Consider the following 22,316-nt stretch of genomic DNA (forward strand, 5'->3'; position numbering starts at 1 on the left):
CTTAAAGAAATATTCCTGGGCCCTTCCCAGACCTAATGAGCTGAATATTTCTGGGATACTGGAATTTGCATTTTAAACAGATCCCCGGGTGATTCTCTTGTGTAATAAAATGTGAGAACATTAGAAAAGAACTTTTGGCCCTTTTCACCATCTTAAAAACTTGCTCTTTTGTCTAGAGGGGCCTTCATTGGTTCTACTTAATGGAATGGGGGCTATACTTCAAGACAACTCAGTTACCACCTCCTCCATGAAGGCTTCTGGACTCTCTATCCCCACTTTCTCTCTCTCTCGCCTGGACTCCCTTAACAGAGAGTCCCGTGTGGACACTTGTCATGCTGGATCATATTATTTAGAGTCAGGCTTTATTTGGGGAGTCAAGAAAAACAAGACATGGCACCTGTTCTTGAGGAACTCATAGTCTAAAGGGGAGAAGGACAAGTAAGTTGATGGCCAACATAAGGTCTTAAGCATATGGTGATGATGCAGCATGCTGAGGATGCTCTGAGTGGGACCAGAACATCATGGGAGGCTTCCTGGTGGAGGTGGCACCTGAGCTGAGTATTAAAGGACAGACAGGAGCCAGGTAATGATGGGGAAGGCAGAGAGAGGGGGCTGTGGAGGTAAGAGAACTATAGAGTTATTCAGGACACTGCATGTCATTCAGAAGCATGGGGACAAAAGGCCAGCCACAGAGGGCCATATGGGGCATGCTAAGGACTTTGGACCTTCTCCATGATCCTGATTCAATTTGTAGTTTAGAAAGCCCACTCTGGCTGCAGTGTAGATAATGGTTTCGAAGGTGGGCAGGATCATCCATGAGCAGGCCGGGGCAGCCTCCCAGAGACAATGGTGATGTGGATAAAATGAAGTCAGGATGTAGAGGAAGGGAAGTCACAGGACTAAGTGTCCCCCTGGTCGGCTCAGCATCAGGAGGCCACCTTCGAAGCTTGAGAAGCAGACGAAGCCTCGGCTCACAACTTAACCAAAGGAAATTCTAAGATGAGAACTTCCAAGATCAATTGAGCAGGTGGGAGTAGAATTTCAATGACCAAGTTTAGGTTGTCACTGGTTGTCTGACTCTTTCCAACTACAGAGAAGCTCAGAAATGTGGGCTCAGAGAACGAGCCTGAGACGGGCTGCAGGCAGCTCCCAAGGGGGGGTGGTCAACTGCTTGGGCCAGTGTCCTATGGGCTCTGAAGGCTCACTAAATGCCAGGGTAATGTCCAGTTCTTACCGGCAGGCGGCAGCACCGCAATTCACAGAAAGCAAAGCGAGAAACCCTTTCCGACGACTAAAAAATAACCGCAAACCCCAACCGAAATGAGAGGCTTCGGGGTGATTAATTTGTGCATTCTGAAGTGACTGATGTGGCCAGTTTGTTATCAGTAAGTTTTGCTACTGGTACAACAGGTTTTCATGCCAGGATGTGACTTTGACTTTGCAAATTGCCTCTTACTCCAGTACCTTTTTGTGACTTAGCCACACACGTTCAAAATATTGCCTCTAGTGTGGTTTTTTTTTGCTGTTGTTTTTCGCTACATGGAATGATCTTGGGCAACGTTCTCTCAAGTTTCTGAATCTGTCTGCAGAAAAGAATTTTTTGTAGAAAAGACAATGTAACAAATGTTGAAGGTTTGGGCGTTGTGTTGGCTTTTTTTTTTTTTTTTTAATACATCACCCACCATTGCTTCATTTCAAGACAATTGTTTTTACTTTTAAATGTTCCCTTCCAAATCTGGTCCATATGCATATATTTTTGCATAGACATACTCAGAGTCTGTTTTATCAATGCTGCATTTTAAAAGGAAGTGCTTTTTTTCCCCTGTTCTCTTGGGCATCTATACTCTTCTGAGATCTCACCCACTTCCTCAGCTTCAAATATCACATGGCACAGAAAAGCAACCACATCTTTATCTCGAGTCAACTTCTGTTATTTATTCTCGAGGCATCCATTTATCCGCTCTATGCACTGTGCTGGGGGCTGGGAATATAAATGTGTAAAGGTATGGTCCTGTTTCTCTGAGAGCTTGTAGAGCATTAGAAGGAAGGTTGAACAAATAAGGCTGCAACGAGATTGAGGTACAGTGGGAATTTTGAGGAAGAAACCCTAAAACTGGCTTGGGTGCCTAAAGAGGGGGGGCAGGAGGCCAACTGAGCAGAGGAAACTGCATATACCAAGATATGTTTGCTCAAAAGATTACAGCACCTTCTGGAAACCACAGCGGTTTAGTTTTGGTGGAGCGTGTGTTGGCTAGAGACAGAGTGGGGCTGGCAGGCAGGGGCCAGATCCATAAAGGTCTTGCAAAGGACTTGAGGTAGTGTCTCGTGGATGCTAAATATCTTAGTTCCCATTGATTTCTCTCTGCAGCCAGAGTGATAAAGTGCTTTGAAGATAAAAATCTGACTGTGCCCCGCCCCCCTCCCCCAGCCCTGGTATCCTATAGTATCAAGTGCCTAGTTTTTAGCAGCTCTGAAAAGGCTCTGCATGAGCCTCTCCAAATGTTTTATCTACGCACTGCATTCTTCATCCCAGGTATAAACGGCCTCCTTGAGTCCTTTCTTACTCTCTGGCCTTGTACATGCTGTGCCCTCTCCTAGAACACTCTTTTCCTCTTGGGCTAACTAGAGTCTCAAACCTTCCTCCTCAGCCTTCCCTGATCCTGGGCTACGTCAGGTCCCCTGCCGTATGCTCCCAAAGCTGCCAATACCTCAGATGTCATACTCTCAGTGGTATGTTCCCTTTTAGGCTGCAAGCTCTATGACAGGTCATCCTATTATCTACAAAGTAGATGTTCAGTTGATGTTGTGGGGAGAATGAATGAATGCATTGAGCTTTTCTACAGCATACTGATATTTCCACCTGCATGTCTCCTAGAATGATGAACTCTACATGGCCAAAACTGGACATCATCATCTCCTTCCCTGCCTCCTTCCTGCATCACCCCACCCCTGCCCAGTTAGCTACTCCTCTTGGCTGGCAAACTTCTCTGTTGTTCTCCCCACTCAGAACAAAGAAATGCAACTCTTCCCTCACTTCCTCCTCCTCTTTGCTCAGGAGCTAAGTCCTTCCTTTCCCTTTCTATTTTTTTCTGGCCACCATCCTAGAATTACAAAGTAATTATAAAGTATCATAGTGGGAAAAATATGGATTTTAGAACAAGCTAGACCTGGGTTCAAGTCTTGGGTCTACTATAGTTGGGTTTCCTTGGGTCAGGTCAGTAAGCTCTCTAAGCCTCAGTTTCTGAGTCTGTAAATGGGGATATTTATTATCCACCCTCTAGAAATACTATGCACTTCAGGTGGTAAATGGATAGCCTCATATTATTTTCACTACATATCAGACATGTCCTGCTCAAAAACCTTCAGAAGTTGCTAATCACTTGACCATGAACCCTAAGCCATACATCTTGGCCTTGTCTATCATTACTTCGCCCCAACCCCAAATCCTAAAATCTGGGCAATCTAAAGTATTGGCTAATTCCATCACTCTTTCCTCCCTGCTTCCAGGTTGCAGTTCAAACACCAAGTCCTGGGGCGCCTGGGTGGCTCAGTAGTTAAGCGTCTGCCTTCAGCTCAGGGCCTGATTCCAGCGTCCTGGGACTGAGACCCGCATCGAGCTCCCTGCTCTGCTGGAGCCTGCTCCTTCCTCTCCCACTCCCCCTGCTTGTGTTCCCTCTCTCACTGGCTGTCTCTCTCTCTGTCAAATAAATAAAATCTTAAAAAAACAAAACAAAACAAAACAAAACACCAAGTCCTCCCTGATTACCAGAGCACCAGGTAACTGGCTCCCTCCGCTGCAGTCCTGTATGTGGTTCAGTGGGACTTATGTCCAGCTCTTTTGCCTTGCAGAATAGGCGACTCTCCTCTGGATTACAAACTGCTGAAAGCAGAGGCTTTGGTGGGTTCATCTATTACCTTGCATAGTGCCTTGAATGCAGTTGGTGCTCAATAAATGCTTGGTGAAAGAACTCATTTTCCTTATATCAACGGCTGCTTTTCTCTATAGTATCAGATGTTCGGTTATTCTCATCTCAGCACTATTTTGTTGGCTTCCAGGGAGCGCATTACCATTAGATACGTTCTGTTCTCTTTAATTGGAAAGAGCTTTTGGAACTGAAAAATAGGAGTTACTTCTTCAAGCCTCATCTGCCGCTCCCCGGTACTCACCCGCCTCGTACAGGAATTGAACTACTTAGCATTGCACAGAACACGACTCTCTCTCACGCCTCCGTTCCTTTGTACATGCGTGCGGTTCCCTTCGCCTGGAGCGCCCTTATCCCGGCTTCTCTGTCTAGTGAACTCCTACTCGTCCTCCAAGACTCAGCTCAGACGTCATCATCACCTTCTCTAGGAAGGCTATTCTGAGATGGGCAGAGTAGCGGTCCTTCCTCCCATCTTTTTAGCTTCCTCACCGTTCCCCCAAATAATTCTTAACATTGCATATAGCGGTTTTTGTTTGTTTGTTTACTTTTCTTCCGCTCCTCTAGACCGTAAATTCCCCGAAGGCCAGGATATCTGTTCATCATTGTACCTTCTATACCCAACACCTATACCTATACCTACGATTAGCACATATTAGGCACTTGATTAGATCAATAAGTGAATGTGTTAATTCCTCTAACAGGGCAGTTTGGACCGTACTCTCAAGTTTTTCAAAAGCTGGTCCTCTATTTGGAGTGTTCCAGGATGGAGGGAGATTCCCGCACCCCCACCCCCAACCCCCCGCAACTGCCTCGGTTTGGAGAAAGGAAGTGATTACGGTGTGGTGAAGAGTTACTCCTTCAGGGTTAAACTGTCATTTACCCGCCTTGGCACAGAGAGGGTTACAGGGACCCGGGGGCGGAGCCATGTCGGTGCCACCTGCTCCGGGGCGGTCTGGCGCACGCGCCTTGGCATCTAGATGGTGGCTACCTGCGGGGCCCGGGCGGAGGAGGAGCGCTTGCGCTCTGGGCCTTTTCCGCCGGGGGAAGTCTCGCGGGGGCGGGGCGGGGCGGGGCGGGGCCGCGCGGGGAAGTTCTCGCGGGACCCCGACGAGGAGCGGAAGCCAGGCGGCTGTGCTGCTTCGGCGAGCGGGCGGCGGCGGCAGCGGCGACGAAGGCTGAGACGGTGACGGCGGCGGGAAAAGGCGCTGCCCTCGGGGAGCAGCAGCGCGGTCGGCGGCCGCTCGCACCGCTGCAGAGGGGCCGGCCGGGCGCGGAGCGGAGCAGCTGCGCCACGGTGAGTGCGGCCGGCGGCGGCGGCGCTGCTCTGGTGCCTCTTCCCACTCGCTCGGCAGCGGGAGTCGGCAGTCAGGGACCGGGCCCAGCCTGCCGAGGGCTGCCGGGGTTCGGGTTCGGGGCGGCGAGGCCTGGGGCGGGGGACGGAGTCCCCGAGGCTCCCGGGCTCCGCGTTTCCCGTTTTGGGGCGCTTCCTTCCTGGGGACCGTCCTCTCCCGGCCCTTAGCTCGGTGCAAAGCCCCGGACCCCTGGGCAGGAGTCCGGGTGCTCCTTAAGTTTCACGCTTTTCCCGGAGGGTTTGCGCAGAGGGGTCGGGAGAAGCCCGGGAGCCCTTGGTACTCGTTCTGTGAGTCAGTCTGACTTGGCCTGGGAGGCGGGGGATTTGCCGCGGCTGCAAATGTGGTGATTGATGTTTTTGCGACCTGCACGGCCACCACGTCACCATCTCCTGGTGTCATTGGGCCGAATTTGGGGAGGAAACCCACCGACCCTATGAATATCATGAGTTAGAACCTTTGCTGCCGGAGCCAGTCGAGATGTCTTTTTTTTTTTTTTTTTGAAGCTACTCTGAAAAATACTTGTAAAGAAAATAAGCAGCAGTTGGTTGGAATGCTCCGAGGAAAGATTTCAGTGCGAGAGGATAGAAAAGCAGTGGAATCTTTCGTTTGCAACACTGTACATATAAGCCACATGAGTTATAGCTTGTTTAGGGAGTCATTACAAAAGTAAGATTTGCAGAGGAGCCGAAGTGCACTGGACGTCTATCTTTTGGTGCTGTTAACTCAGAAAAGAGTCTAAAAGACATATGAAAGAAGTTAGCATATCTCTTTGGCTTTGCTGTCTCTCTTTGACTTTATATTTCTCCAGTAGTTGCCTTCCTTTTCTATCTACTTCTATTTTCACTGCGGACACTAAATGCTTACTTGTGTAATGCAAGTCATTTGCACATCCCTCCCCCCCCCCTTTTTTCTAATCTACTTCCCCTTCCTCCTTTTTGTCCCCTCTTTGGCATAATTTTTCTGCCCTTTGGTGCAATTCGTCTTCTCCCTCATTTAAAGATTCCGTTTTCTCTCCGGGGAAGATACCCTCTTTCCTGCTTTATCCTTCACTTTGAAGCGTCCACTGTGTTCCTTCAGTCAGCCAGAAGAGTTGCCAGAGAGCCATGCGAGACTTTAAGTTCTCCCCCTGGGAACTGGGAGGCTCAAAGGATTGAATTCATCCGTAAGTAATCAGTACTGCCACTGGGTCACAAGTGTAGCTTGCTTGTGTTATTTGTGTTTTAGTTGTTTTCTTCATTGTTGTGCTTTTGTGCCTGCTTACGCTTTTCTTCCTGTGTCTCTCTTACATTGGTTAAGGAAGATTGGGTCGATTTGAGGCTTGTATGACTTATTTTTTGGCTTTTAGTGGGAGTGGTTCATGTTAAAAAAACAAAAACCAACCATACACCTATATTACAATAGAATTGAGGTAACATGAAATATTTGAGGGAATAGAATTTATTTAAACCACTGATGAATTTAAACTTGCCCATTGTGACAGTACGGATTTATTCTTTACCACGGTTCTTTTAATCAGGCATCTTTGTTGTTGGGGTTTTTTCGATAGAAATAACTTTCTGTGTTCCATTGCTCCTTCCCTTGTTCAAAATTTTCTGAATTCCCAAAATAAAAAACGAAGTTAATTCTTATAATCGGCTTTCTTTGATACTAAAAGCAAGCATTTAAATGCTTGAGGCAGTTTACTTCCTTAGCAAGTGTATTCAGATTTGAGGGATTGCTAGGTTTTAAATACTACTAGTTGAAGGTACTTAGCAGTTTTTCTGAGAAAAATCCTGTTATGTTGCCTGTTGTGCAGCAGCAGTTCTGATTGTTACCTAGAACAGAAGAGTAATAGAGTTTGGAGAAACTAAGTAATACAGAATAGAGACCCAGCATGCTCTCCTGAGAGAAATTAATAGTTACTTGCTTAATTCAAAAGAACTTTCTGGCACTACTGAAAGACTAATGAGAGCCTTTGGTTTTGTCAAAGTTGGCTTTTTCCTAGTTGAGCCATGTGAATATGCATTATTTTCATTTTATGCAAAGCCGTGCATTATCTGGAATGCAAAATTTAAAACCTGGTTAAGGCATCCTTCTAGTACAGCAGTGATTCTTAAAAGTTCAGCATGCATAAGAATTACCTGTGATTCTTATTTTAAATTAGGCTCTGGGCCTAAGGCCACTACATTGCAGAACTCCAGAAGGCACCCCACAGTGAATCAGTCTGAATGGGACGATTTTGATGCAGCTGGTCCAAGTACCAAAACTGTTGTTACAGAATGCAGCTGTAAAATAATGAGGCTGGAATGTGGCTTTTAATTAGTCAACCTAAGTTACACTTTCTGTATGTACAGAGTAAATATTTAAAAGCCTAATAGAATAAGTGACGATAGATGTGATTAGTCTTTATATGTGTAAATATTTGAGTATTGTTAGGACTCTGATGTGGAGCAATTTAATTTTAAAGTTTGTATTTAATAGGGCTGTTAATTTGCCTACCAGAAAGTTCTTCTGAGTTTGTATGTAGATGGAAGAAGATGGACGATGTAGGAATGTATGGACTGGTACTTGAAAAGGTACTGGTGATGCCGGCCAGTTAACACGTCTTAGCACTTTGTGCCAGAGACTCCACGAAGGCCTTTACATGTGCTATCTCTTTTAATCATCAAAATGTCCTATCAGGTAGATGCGTTATTATCCCCATTTTCCAGCTGAAGGAAACTAGGATTTAGGGAATACAGGTTATTTCTCCAGTGTCACCCATCTAGTGGTAATGGGACAATTGAATTCAGGTCTAACTCCAGAGCTCCAGTAAGATTTTTTAGTGTTTGTTTTTTCTAACTACAGAAGTAGTAATGAAAATACAATTGAGGTGTGTAGTGCAGAAAGTAAAGATATTGGGGTGCCTGGGTGGCTCGGTCGGTTAAGCATCTGCCTTTGGCTCAGGTCATGATCCCAGGGTGCTGGGACCAGGTCCTGGCATTGGGCTCCCTGCTCAGTGGGGCGTCTGCTTCTCCCCCCCCCCCCGCCCCCCCCCCCCAGCCGGCTTGTGTGAGAGCGCGCATGCGCGCGCTCTCTCTCTCAGATAAATTAAATCGTAAAAAAAAAGTAAAAATATTTTGTGATCTTGCTCCCGGAGATAACCATTGCTAACCTTTTGATTGTTGTTGTTTTTTTTTTTTTTTCTTTAGCCCACACTAATAAATAACTATTTTGCTTTATGGAAAAGGGATAAACTAATTTTTCTGTATTTTTGTTTTTAACTTGATAGTATCTCTTGGTATTTACATAGAAAGATATTTCATAGATATTCTCATGGTTATTGACCAGATATATATATATTTGGCACATGGTATTTGTCATTATTTCAGTGAGATAAAGCTAGGAATTGGGATTGCTTGTTCAAGGATATGTATTTTAAAATTGTCAACATAAAATTACTGTATTATAGTATACTACTGTAAAACTACTTTCCAGAAAAATTGAACTGATTAATTCCCTGCTTCAGTGTGGGCTCTGTGATGGTTTTATTATTATAATACAGTACCAAGCACATTGTCAGGCATATAGTAGCTGCTCAAAATGTTAAATGGACGAACATTGGCTAAAGAATCAGTGTGTTCACCCAGAGTCTTGCAGAGACTAAGTATTATAAACCTTTAAAAATTTTGCCAATTAGTAGGTGAAGGAAATCTCATTGCTTTAATTTGCAGTTTTTAACAGTGAAATTGAACATCCTATGTTTTAAGTAGAATCACATTTTAACTTATTTTGAGTAACTTAATGTCGGGCCCTGTTCAAAGCACTTCACGTATATTATCTGTATTACCTAGTAATGAGTGAATATTATAAAGTAGGTGATACTATCCCCATTTTACAGATGAGAAATGGGGCTTGTTTAAAAGGCTTGCCCAAGGGACAAAAAGGGTGGCTCAGTTGGTTAAGCATCTGCCTTCAGCTCAGGTCATGATCCCAGGGGCCTGGGATCAGTCCCACATCAAGGCTCCTTGCTCAGCGGGGAGTTTGCTTCTCCCTCTGCCTGTGCTCTCTCTCTCTCTCCCCCCTTTCTCTGACAATAAAGAAATAAAATGTTAAAAAAAAAAAAAAAAAAAGTCTTGCCTGAAATTATAGCTGGTAAGCATCCAGGTCAATACTTGAACCCTGGTCAGCCTGCTTTTAGAGACCATGCAGACACTAAGCTATATTGCCCAGTGAGTGTTGTGTATTTTATTTTCTGTGAATTTTGGGAAGAAAAGAGTTAAATGGAAGAAAGAAAATGAAGTCCTACAAATACCTTTAGGGGACTGCATTTTAGGATTCAGCGCACATTGCTTGAAATGAACAATTCAGGCTGCGCTTGTGTTCGTTTTGTGTGTGTGTGTGTGTGTGTTTTAAGATTTTATTTATTCACTTGGACAGAGAGAGCACAAGCAGGGGGAGCAGCAGGGAGAGGGAGAAGCAGGCCCCCTGAGGAGCAGGGAGCCTGATGTGGGGCTTGATCCCAGGACCTGGAGATCAGGACCTGAGCCGAAGGCAGATGCTCAACCCACTGAGCCACCCAGGTGCCCCTGCACTTGTGTTCTTAAAATTTGCTACTTGTGATAGACTGCAGGGTGTACGCTGGAACAGCTTAACCGTTCTCATTAGAGTTCAGTGTTAAACGTACTCTCATTCCATTTTCTCTGTTAAAATCATTATACATTACGTCCAGTTTCAGTTTTCTTCTTTTAGTAATTAGTGTTGTGTATAAGGTAGGTTTTTTTTGTAGGTTTGTTGTTGATTGTTTTTGTTTTTGTTTTTGGGTTTTTTGCCTTTAATGAAACATACCCTTTTGAATTCCTTTAGCCTGTGTGCTCTTTTCTGTGGCTAGCCTGATAAGCTGAGCCCTTCAGGTTTTCTCCATGAGCTGCTCGTTTTTATTTGGCACAGCCACGGAAGTATTGATTGTGCCTGGTTTTCATTTCTCTCGTGTATCTCACAAAGCAGTAGTTACTTGAAACATGATTTTCAAGAGTGTGAGTCTTATGCTTTCTCTAGGAATCCTGTGGTAGATGAGTTGGGTCACAGGAAAACCCAGTGTTGAAAACTGTCTTGGTTTTTATGCTGTGGCCGTTCAGTTACACTGCAGTTGTCTGAAATCCCGAATGACATAGATGTTTATGCCCTGTTACAACATACTACCTTGACGGTGACCATGCTCTGAGTTTCTGATTTTCTGATTTCTGTTTTTCAAAAATGAAACTCCGTATCTTTGTTAGATCTGCTCAATTCTTCGGCTTCCCATCATTGATACATAGTCCCAACCGTCAGCCCTGGAGACCAATTAAAATGAATGACCTGGTCAGGTAGGAAATATTGAAAGTATTGACAGGCATGTAGCAGAGATCTTGGAGCATTTATAACAAAATAAAAATAGGTACGCACATTGGAAAATAGGCAAAAAAGGAAAGGGAGTTATTAATGCCAGGAAAAAGTAAAGGATTGTACTAGAAAGGAAGGTTGCTTGTAATATATTTAAATCAGCGGTGAAGAATATGTTGTAATGTGAAACTGCTTAAACCGGAATACATGGTTTTACTGGATGGGGGCAAGGGGAAGCTGTCAGGGTAAACGTCTTCCAAGTGATAGGTCATGGCTGGAATAAACTAAGAAACAGCAGTAAAAGTATATTATTTAGAAATACTGTAAGTAAATACAAAGAGAGAGTTAGAAACAAAATTGATGGTGATTGCTGGTAGGTGTTGGGGTGGGGAACTGCCCTTTTTTATAAGCCTTTTAAAAGCGGTGACATTCAAAATTATATACTTGGATTAGTTTGATTAAAAAAAAAAAACTACAGAGAGAATAAGTAAAGGGTGTTTAAGGACACACAACAATAAGTACTCTGAAGGCTGCCTGGCTGGCTCAGTTGGTAGAGCATGCGACTTGATCTTGGGGTTGTGAGTTTGAGCCCCATATTGGGTGTAGAGATCACTTAAAATTTTAAATGAATACTCTGAGACTAATCTTCATATGTATTTTTAAATATTTGCTAGAGCTCTGTCTTCCCTCTTTAGAGCCAGCCGCACATGGGATATCATAGGTATGACCTGATAGAATAAACATTGGTTTGGTTGATTAGTTTACCTGCAGTAGAATGTTTGGCTTTCAGAATTTGACTGAAGGACTTTTTATTACCAGGTTATTTCTTCCCTCCTTGGTAACACTCATTTCCTTCTAATCTTAATATTCCCAGCTGGTTTACTGCTTAGTCCATTTGCAGCTATGCTTGATTAATGCCCCAATTGTTAACTTTAGAACAAAAGAGTAATAATCACCGTGCCCCTCAGATGAGCTTTCTGCTAGGTGGTAATTATCCAAGAAGGGTGTCACTATAAAAATCTGTCCCCATTCTGCCACTGTCAGTCTTGTTTTCTGCTTTTATTTAGCCTGTATGAAAAACACTAACTGAAAACAAGAATGGGGCTTTATTTTCCTTTCGGCAGGCAAAGGTCTAGATTATGTCCATGGCTGGAGACTATATGCCCACAGTTCACCTAGTACACTGCCTAAGGGTTATTACAGTTTTTACCTGCAAAATGCAGTTTGGTTCATTTTAGAACCCCTTTGGCTCTGAGAAAGGCAGCTGTTGTCAGGGTAACTGTGAGAGGCTTCTGTTTGATTCACTGGCACCATCTCCCTGCACTTTCTTTCCCCAGATAAGGCATCTGGCAGCTCAGATTCTGAAAAAGGGATTCCTTTCAAGTGTAGTGAGGACTTCAGCTTTGCTCCCTAGGGTAGCTGGAAATAATGTAGAGGCTACTTCTGATAATGCTGAACCTTGGACATCTATTTCAAGGGCTTTTGGGACTCCAGAGCCTTGGGTGTCTTCAGGGAAGAGGGTGCCGTAGGCAAGAGCAGGTCTTCACCAACAAAAGGCTCTGACACTGGATCTCCTTTTTCTGGTTACCTGAGCTTGCGGGTCACAGTTTGGAAGTGATAGAGGGAGAGCTGCCTTGCTCAGAATAGCAAATTGAAATTTAAAAAGGAGTTCCGGGGTTCACTTTCTCCTGGTTTCCTAGGAGCAGACCAAGGGTTGGTGGCTGAGAACAGTTCAAGCAGCTCAGGACCAAAGCCGGAATTGCTTGCTTTTGACTGGAGAGGAGACCCAGCGTTTTCAAAAGACTAGAAAGCTTGGCAGGGAGAAAGGAAGGAGTTGGGCCCGTGGCACTGAGAAAAGCGGGGTGCCATCCCCAGGGCGAGGCCGTTCTTTTAGTGGACTGCATTTCGGGCCGGAGGAGCGAGCGTAAGGGACGAGGGAGGAAAGGCGGAGACTGAGCGGGTCTCCAGCCGGTTCCTGCACACCGCGCACACCCAGCGGGAAGGAAGAGGAAGTGTGTTCTGGACTAGCTTGAACGGCGGCTGCCATTGGCCGGCGGGCCTGTCAGTCGCCTGGGGGCTGAGGCTGCGAGGAGGAAGGAGGCGATCCGGGCTCCTGCCTGCGAGCCAGGGAGGCGGGCCGAGCCAGGCCGAGCCAGGGGGCGTGGGGGCTGGGGCGGCAGGCCGATCGGCAGGGCGGGGCTGCCTTCGGTGCTGGCCACTTCTCTCACCCATCCCTCTTGTGATTCAGGGTGGCATTGTGTGTCCCGGAGTGCACGAGCGAGTCCCGGGAGAGCGGCGAGGCCGAGCCCAGAGCGCTGGGTGGCTTCGGCAGGGAAGACTCCCTTCCCCCGGCTTCAGGCTGCTGAGCCCTGAGCAGCGCTCAGGATGGAAGCCATCGCCAAATATGACTTCAAAGCTACTGCTGACGACGAGCTGAGCTTCAAAAGGGGGGACATCCTCAAGGTAAGTGTGGTGCCACGCAAATGCTGAGATGGCCTCCTCTTGTACTCACCTACCTTCGTTTGCCCTGATAACACAAAGAAGCCGAGCTCGTCCTTTCTCATTGCCCACTTTTCCCATTTACTGTGGGGCGGGCTCTGGGTAGCTGACATAGATGCCGAGTGGAATATTAAATGTGACTTAAGAGGGTTAGTGTGATGTATGGTCTTTAACTGCCTTTGTGTGACTGCCTCGAGTATTTCTATTTGCTTGTTGGTTGGAAATTCAAGGAAAGTCAAAGCAGCATGATTGTAACTAGGAGAAGTGTATGTATGAGTAGACTGATTAATCTCGTAGGGTCTTATTAAGCTTTGGGGGATTTTTTTTTTAAAGACTTAAACTTGAATTATTTATGTAAAAGCACTGAATTAGTTTTATTTTACCAACTCAAACGATATTTGCAATCCAGAACCTGATGCAAGTTGGTTAAAAATGAATTTCCTCTAGTTTAGAGAGGTGGTGGTTAGAAGGACATGCCAAAATTCATTAAAGAACCTCAGTGTCTTTTAATACTTCGAGAAAAAACTAGTGGAGTTCTAAATCTGAAGGTTCATCTTGCTGTTGTACGAGTCAGATGGCGATTTTCTTAAAAGAAACTTGAGCAATTACCCCGTATTACACTCTAATTGCACAAAAGAAACCTGCTGACAGTTTAAAAATAAGCTGCTTTCCAGTTTGCAGCTCATTCTGAGCCCAAACTATTTACATGAGGATTCGCTTTCCACCTGGCACATGGTAATTATGTTGTTTACCCAATTGATGGCAACAGCTTGCCCTTTTGGATATGTAATTTATTTTTACAGGGGTGGGTGTTATCGAATAATGTGTCAGCTCTACAGGAGGAGAACCTGAAGTTTAGCGTTCGCATATTCCATGTTCACTGCCTCTCAGGTTCTGACATTTTTTCCCCAGAGCCATAGTCTGGTGGTTGGGAGTTTGCCACCCATTTGTTTACTACCCCTGAGTGAAATTATTGAAATTTTACAAAGAGGAAGAAAGTGGAAATGTACAAGTGTGGTCCCCTATAAAAAGACTGCTGATTTTTTTTTTCCTTTTTGAGTCCTGCCGACCTGTGGGTAGTTACTATTTTGCTCTCCTTGCTTGAGGCGTAGAGTTCCACTCTGAAGTGTCTTGATGTTAGAAATGTAGGTTGTGCTTCATAGAAGGCAGTATTGAAGAGCCCTTTAAGGAGAAGGGAAGTGTTTTTTTCAGAGCTGTTTTTGTGAAGCCAAGCTTCCCGAGGATATTCTCAAAGTCAGCACTGAAGTGTCAGAAAGCAGACAGAACCAGCTGTAGGTTTTAGAATAACATACGTTTTCTGTTTCTATTTTCTTAGCTAGAAGTCAGAGCAAAGGAGCAAACTTAGACTGTTAAATTACTCTGTGTCATTGGTGTACAGGGGAGTAATTTGATGTTTCCATAGGTGATTACTGTTTTCAGCAGATAACCAGTCATGGTGTAAGATTGGCTACTCAAATATTATACACCTGAAACTAATACAACACTGTATGTTAACTGTAATGAAATTTTAAAAAAGATTGGCTGCTCAGGTACTCACATCTGTACCCTATACAGAAACCCTGTGGGAACATTTTTCCCCCCAGTGCAAACTTAGGTTTCTCCATTAAGCTTACCCAAGAAGCTTGAACCTGGAAGCCTGGTAGTTCATATTTTTCTCTAAGTTTATCCCATTATGTATTTAGCACTAAAGCAACAAAATGAAACTAGAAATTTGAGGTCTATTTTTAATAATTTTTAGGCAAGAACCTTTCCTGTTAACCACGGAAGTTTATCCTAGACCTAGACCATAAGCATTTCATACGTTCTCCAACTTAAATTAGTAAACTCGTGAATAGGTGTGAAACCCTTCTCTCCCATCCTATAATTAGAGAAGATGATACTGTTTAACATTCCCCCAGAAATTGTTATGATGGGAGAGAAAGTGAGTCAGAGTGCTCACATTTACTTCCAGATTTGCTTTGGGGAGAGAAAAATGCATATATTTGGTTCTTTCCAATTTGGTAGATAACTGGCATATGAAGTCATAATGTCATTATTACTTTTGAATGGTGACCGTTAGCTGTTTATTAGTAATCTTGTGGCTTTACTCCAAAAAAAAAAAAAAAAAAGTGACGATACAGTAGTTACCCTTTGTCTCGAAATTCTGTGAAACAGCTGAGTGAAAAGGAGGGACATTGCTTTGTCTTAAGAGCTGTTATTTTAAAAAGCGTGTTTCCTTCATTTGATTATTCAAGGAGTAACTGGTTTCATTTGAGTGGCTTTGATTTGATTTGATAGCTTTTCAGGATGTTAGCTGTGAGCCAAAAGATGTTTAGAAGTGGCTGGAATAGCATTGACCAGTTCGGCTTGATTGAAATAGGGCTATATTTGCTCTCTCTCCATGAGGGGGGCATGTACACATGGGTACTGAATACATTTTATTTGAAGATAATGCAGTAGCAAGGGGCTTAGTCCTCTACCTCTGACTAGAGTTCAGAGGGATTCACTCCTCTCACTGTCTTGGAGCTTCTGGTTAAATTTGGTTAATGGGGCCCCATCCTCCAGCAGACCACTTGCTTACTTTCCATCTACACATTGACTTGTGCTGCCCTGAGAAAAGAGAAAAAAATAAAAACATTTTCCTGGAAGCCTAAAATAGAACCGAATGCTTTAATATATCTGCCTTTGTTACTGTTCCTCTTACAAAAGTGTGCTTTTTTTGGAGGGGAGGAGGAGAAGGGCATTGGGCAGAGAAATGGAAGAAATTGCTCTTCTCTTGGAGGTTTCAGCTTTGTATGGCCAAAATGAACCTAAATTTCCCTGCCATTGTATCATAGGCTTCACATAGTCCCAGGGTTTCTCCACGAAACACGGCCTCTGAATTCTGTACCTTAGAGCACAGAATACAGCTCAGCTTACCTAAAAGTCGCATCTGTTGGTTAGGGGCTTATGAACCCATATTTCAGACAGTGCTGTGTATAAATTAAGAGACCATTTTGAGCTCTCAAACCTGTGTTCGTTGCATTCAGGAGCCGACAACCCGTTTTCTATCAAGGCAGACCTTTAATTCTAGAAAAGAACCAACTGGGATCATCTCGGTGCCTTCTCCTTGTCTGGCACCAACTACCTTTATCAGTTTTCAATACTGCTTTAGAAATAGGTCTTGAGGGATGCCTGGCTGGCTTATTCAGTGGAGCATGCAACTCTTGATCTCGGGGTTGTGAGTTCGGGCCCATGTTTGGTGTAGAGATTACTTAAAAATCTTAAAAAAAAAGAAAGAGAGAGAGGAAGGAAGGAAGGAAGGAAAGAAAGAAAGAAGGAAGGAAGGAAGGAAGAAAGAAAAGAAAGAAAGAAAGAAAGAAAGAAAGAAAGAAAGAAAGAAAGAAAGAAAGAGGTCTTGGGTCCACACTCGGCTCTTTGAAGCTTTCTGTCTTGGTGCCGATGACCTGTTTTAATGTCACATTTACTGAGCGTCTCCTTGAGCCACGTCCTGGGATAAGTCGCTTTGAGAGTTGGGGAAGAAATACTTTCTCCCTTGAGGAACTCTAAAATCAAATAAGAGAAGTGAAATTAATATGTGAAACAGGATATGGCAGTATACAAAATTAGAGGATTTTTAGAACAGGAGAAGACCTTTTAAATTTTCCATTTTTATTATTTTTTTAGATGAGGAAATGGCCCGTAGAGGTTAAATGATCCATCCAAGATCACGACTATTAGTACTTAGTAAGGAACTGGTATTTCACTGGATGCTGAGTTGTGTCACACACTGTAACTGCCAGAGTAACATAGGAAGGGCAGCGACTGGTAAGAGCTGACGTCCGAGAGTGCTGTGCAGAGGGAGTGCTTGCGACTTGAACTGGACCTCGCCAGAGGGGTGGGATGCTTGTGTTTGAGATAGGAATGCTAGAATGGGGTAGTAGACTGTGAAAAGAAGGTAGAATTCGAGTGAGATGAGAAAAACCAGTAAAAATGCAATCTTGTCCTTAAGAAGCCTTTGCAGGCTTTTAGCTGATGATGGAAGTGTTCTGGGATAGGAGGGAAGCCTGGAGGGAAGCCTGGGAGGTCACAGACTAGTGCCTGCATAGGTGCTGGAGACTAGGAATGAAGGATGGGGGTGGAAGGTGTTGAGAGATGCTAAGTGGAAAAATAAGGGGATTTCTGCAGCTGGGACATTGTAATAAATCTGTGTAACTGAGAAACGAATGCCCACTGAGTATTTTCCCGAGAGCCAGGAGTAGGAACTGGGTTTGATTGGTAATAGTTTCCATAGCAGCCAGAAGTCCTGAATTTGGGTACAGGAGTCTCCTTTCAGGTGTTTGGATGATTAAATCTAAAAATGGGATTGGGTTGTCTTTGTTGCTGCTGGTTTTTTTCATGATTTCAAATTCAGTGTACTTCGTTAGGAGCATTTCTCTGCTTATCGATAAGAATTCTTGGAGCACCTGGGTGGCTTAGTCGTTAAGCATCACCTTCGGCTCAGGTTGTGATCCCGGGGTCCTGGGATCAAGCCCCACATGGGGCTCCTTGCTAAGTGGGGAGCCTGCTTCTCCCTCCACGCCCCCTCCTGCCAACTTGTGCCCTCTCTCGCCATCTCTCTCTCAAATAAATAAAGAAAATCTTTAAAAAAAAAAATTCTTACTGATCTTGACTAAACCCAGAATTTTGCATTTAATCTTTATGAATGAGGGTGGTTTGAGTTCTCTTAGAACAAATAATTTGTTTGCCTTTCAGTGTATTCATTTCCCCCCCATCATCTGAATGGACTGTTTCCAAATAGGTGCTAAGAATGAGCTTTTATTTCCTATACAAGACTCCTTTTGGGGGCCTGGCTAAAGACCAGTCATCCCTGTTGGGGAAAGAAGCTAGTAAGGAAATGCAGTGTTCCTTTGGGGAGCTTTCAATTTTCACCTCTGTAAGCCATTATGGTTGAAGTCATCCTTGAGTAGCTACCATTTATGGAACGTTTATTATGCCACAAATTTCTGCATTATTTCTGATTTGCTTCGTGAAAGGTTGGCCTTCCTTAGCCTCATCCTATGGCTGCAGAAACAGACACAAATTAAGAAGTTTGCTCAGGTTGACACATGCAGTTAGCGGCAAAGCTGGGGCTTGATCTTAGGTCTGGCTACGATGCTCCCTCTGCAGTACTTTACTGCTCCTCTTGACTGTCAGGTGTGAGGAAACCAGAAATGTGAGGTATCAGCGATCCTGCTTTGCTCACCTGCCAGGCATGGGCAGCCAGTTTGTGGTATTCCATCTCCTTAGTGACTTACTGGACATCGTATCAGAAGCAAATTGAGTTCAACAGTGAAAGAAATGGGTAAAATGCGATCATTTTGCCTGTCAGGTTAGCAAGAATGATAAAGATTGACCCCACCCTGTGTTGGCCAGGATGTGGAGAAATGGATTCTTGTCAACTTTCTGCCAGTGGGGGTTGTACCAATAACACGGTCTTTCCACTTGGTGGCTTGGTGACATGTAACAGAACATAAAACGGCCCAGCAATTCTACTTTTTAAAATTTATTCCTTTTTTTTTTTTTTTGAAGATTTTAGTTATTTATTTGAGAGACAGAGCTAGAGAGCACAAGTTGGGGAGAAGGAGAAGCAGGCTCCCCTCTGAGCAGGGAGCCCGACGCAGGGTTCTATCCCAGCACCCCAGGATCATGACCCGAGCTGAAGGCAGCCATTTAACAATTGAGCCACCCAGGCGCCCCTAAAAATTTATTCTAAGAAAATTCTCGAACAAGTTTTTAAAAATGTAGGCATAAGATATGTACTTCCATTAATATATGTACCACCTAGAAATTCCTGCCGTTAAACTCTGAAATATCATTTGTAAGATGCATTTCAGAGATGTTAAAATGTGTAAAAAGAGGCATCTTTGAATTGATGGAATTACTGTATTACCAAAACCCCACCAAAAACCTAAGTAGCCCATAAGTAGGGAGCTACATAAGCAGGTTATGGTGCTTGTAAACTGGAATGCTGTGAAGGTGTTAATGTTGGTGTAAATCTATGTCAATACAGAATAATGTCTACCCTTGGCACAGAGAAGTGTTTAAATGAAACCTCTTTTAAAAAGTAATAACGGAACGCATTGAATGTTCAGGATGTCCTTTGCACTAAGCTAAATATTTTACTTCCATTCCCTTTTAATCTCCGCAAGAATCCTAACAAAGATGCTGTTATCCCCATTTTACTGATCAGGAATGTGAGGCTTAGGTTAAGTAACTGGCCCAAGTTTACAAGTTAGCATTGGAATCCAGGTGGGTTTGAGTCCACAGTCTGTGTTCTTAATCACTACCCTACAGGGCCTTTTTGTACCCAAATGAGGTCAATAGAGAGGGAGCTCCCATTTAGGGCTATTTCTGTTTGCTTATTAAATACATGGACTTCTTTCTGAATGGTCCTCTAAAAATTAACAGATGCCTCCAAGAAGCTTGATTCCAGGTGATTTTTACTCCTTTTTTGTCCTCATTTCTCTTTAATCAATTTATAGTCTTACTAAAACAATAAAGTTATAGTCAAATAGTAGTTGACATTTTGCATCTATTTTACCTGACCGGATATTCCAAGAAGTTGAAGGGCTCTGGTCAGGGTTGGCTGGTTTGTTTTCTAATGGCTGAGGTTTAACCTGCTTTTACATCTCTAGGCTGAAATTCACTGTGACTCAGTGTCCTAAAACTTAGAGATCCTTTAAAAAGCGATTCAGAATGACTTCAAGGAAAATCATGGTCCTTTTGGCAGATACTCCCTCAGTTGCACCTCATGGATGTGGAATGAGAGACATCTGTAGTATTGCAGTAACGAACAGGTGCTCCAGCACTCCAGGCTAGACCCACCTACTTTGAATCCCAGCTCCGCCAGTGGCAGATCTGACATTGTGGTTTTGTGTGATTTACTTGGTGCTTTGGTTCTCCCATGTGTGAAATGGGACCAAGAGCGCCTATCTTCCTGGAGTCACAATGCAGATTAGAAAAGCCTAATATAGGGGCGGGCGCCTGGGTGGCTCAGTCAGTTAAGTGTCTGCTTTCACCTCAGGTCACCATCCCTGGGTCCTGGGAGCCCTGCGTCATCATCAGACTCCCTGCTCAGTGGGGAGTCTGCTTCTTCCTCTGCCCCGCCCCCGTATCTCCCACACTCACTCACTCTCTGTCTCAAATAAAATCTTTAAAAAAAAAAAAAAAAGAAAGAAAGAAAAAGCCTAATATATTCATGTGCTTAAAGCAGTGACTGGCCTAAAGTAGACAATGCTAGCTGCCATTAGGGTTTTTTTTTTTTAATTTCTTTTAAAGATTTATTGATTTAAGTAATCTCTACACCCAACGTGGAGCTTTAACTCAATGACCCCAAGATCAAGAGTCGCACGCTTCACTGACTGAGCCAGCCAGGCGCCCCTGCCATTAGTTTTATTAATGTTATTTAGGTGCTCAGCTTTGATAAGAAGATGTCAGCGCGAACCCTGGCTCAGGTAACTGTTAAGTCACATGACTCTACCCGTAAAACCAGCCAGGTGCTTGTCTGATACTACCTCAAACTCAAAATTGTTGAAACCTTGTCCCAGAGCTCAGCACGGCATTGTTGGAGGGTTGCGTGGAAGACAGGTTGTTTCTCCATTCTTAGAGTCTTTGGTTTCTGTCAGGATTAAACCCAAAAGCAGGGAGATGGGCACCTGCACAGGATCCTGCTGGCGGCTTTTCTTCTGTAGACTTCTTTGGCGGCTGAAGCTTTGGGGTTGTGCTGTTGGCTAACATTGAGACATGTTAGTAGCAGCAGCCTTGGGAAAGCTCATTATTTTATTTACTGTAGGGGTATTAAGGAGTCTTTCACAGTCTCTAAGTGTCCTGAGTGAGAGAATATTCTCTCTGGTCTAAATGCCAAGAATAGGCAGATTTTCCCCCAAACAACTGTCTAAAATCTTAAGGAAGCTTACATACCGCTTTAGTATGTTTCTTTCTTTACCTTGTAGGAAAGCTTAGAGCCTACTTGGGTGTCCCATTTCTAGCAGTAGTTCTTACGTTTTTTTGTCATATTTTTACCCAAACAGGTGCTAATGTTTTGCAGTAAAATATTGGAAGTAGTTCCTCACTCGAACAAATGGCTTTTTTTTTTAGTTTTAATACTTCTTTAATGTCCATTGTTTTTTATGTTAATTTTAACTATTCTTTAGTTTAATAGTGGACTTTTAAAATCTAAGTTTGGCAAAATGGCAGAAGCCCTCTGTAGATTTTTTTTTTTTTTTTTTAATATTTATTCATTCTTGAGAGACAGAGAAAGGGGCAGAGGCAGAGGGAGAAACATTCTGCCTGTTTTGGCCTGACGCAGGACTCAGTCCCAGGACCTCGGGATCACAGCTTGAGCCGAAGGCAGACACTTAACCAACTGAGCCACCCAGGTGTCCCTCAAAATAAATAAATCTTTTAAAAAAAAATAAAGTTCAGGCGCCTGGGTGGCTCAGTTGGTTGGGTGTCTGCCTTCAGCTCAGGTCGTGATCCCAGGGTCCTGGGATCAAGCCCCTTGTCAGGCCCCTGCTTGTCAGGAAGCCTACTTCTCCCCTTCCTCTGCTGCTCCCTCTATTTGTGCGCACCTTCTCTCCCTGTCAAATAAAAATCTTAAAAAAAAAATAATAAACATAATAAAAAATAATAAAATAAAGTTAATCTATAATAGACTTAACTGTTTCCCTGTTGCTGGATGTTTCACTTGTTTCTAATAATAATTCATAATCTCAAAGGATGCTCTTGGTGTATATGTTCCTCTACTGTCCGAAAGGGCTAAACAGATCACCTGCTTGAGATCAGGTTAAATGAGAATGGCCCGTAATCCATAGCCAGAATATATAATAATAGCACAGCAAATGTCGGCTTCATGCACCAATCTCCTTTAACACAGAACATTATTTCACAGTTTGACAAGTGTTTTATAGGACTGTGGAACCAGATGTGTGAAATGAGGAAATGTCTACTCAGCATCTAAGATGCTTGATTTGACAACAGCACATAGTTTTTCTGAGGCACATTTTATTTTTTGCTAGTCCTTCCGCTGATTAATTTGCTTTTAAAGCTGTGTCAGGTTAATAAGTCATTTTGATAGCTGAGAAATTTGATGTGTATTCATAGGTGTGGATTTTGTTTTGTTGTTTAAGTCATCTCTACACCCAATGTGGGACTTGAACTCAAGGCCCTGAGATGAAGAGTC

General features: G+C 43.7%; 1 protein-coding gene across 1 annotated transcript in view; it reads left to right on the forward strand.

Annotated features, from left to right (window-relative positions):
- Positions 1 to 5,007: 5,007 nt before the first annotated feature.
- The window catches only part of GRB2 (growth factor receptor bound protein 2), a 67,987-nt gene continuing 50,678 nt past the window's right edge, over positions 5,008 to 22,316 (forward strand). The window contains exons 1-2 of the mRNA XM_026484164.4: positions 5,008 to 5,217; positions 12,864 to 13,078. Of these exons, the coding sequence (XP_026339949.1) occupies positions 13,001 to 13,078 (78 nt within the window). The 5' untranslated portion in view covers positions 5,008 to 5,217; positions 12,864 to 13,000. The remainder of the gene's footprint in view (positions 5,218 to 12,863; positions 13,079 to 22,316) is intronic.

The sequence above is a fragment of the Ursus arctos genome, unplaced genomic scaffold, assembly GCF_023065955.2.
Source record: "Ursus arctos isolate Adak ecotype North America unplaced genomic scaffold, UrsArc2.0 scaffold_24, whole genome shotgun sequence".
Lineage (NCBI taxonomy): Eukaryota > Metazoa > Chordata > Mammalia > Carnivora > Ursidae > Ursus > Ursus arctos.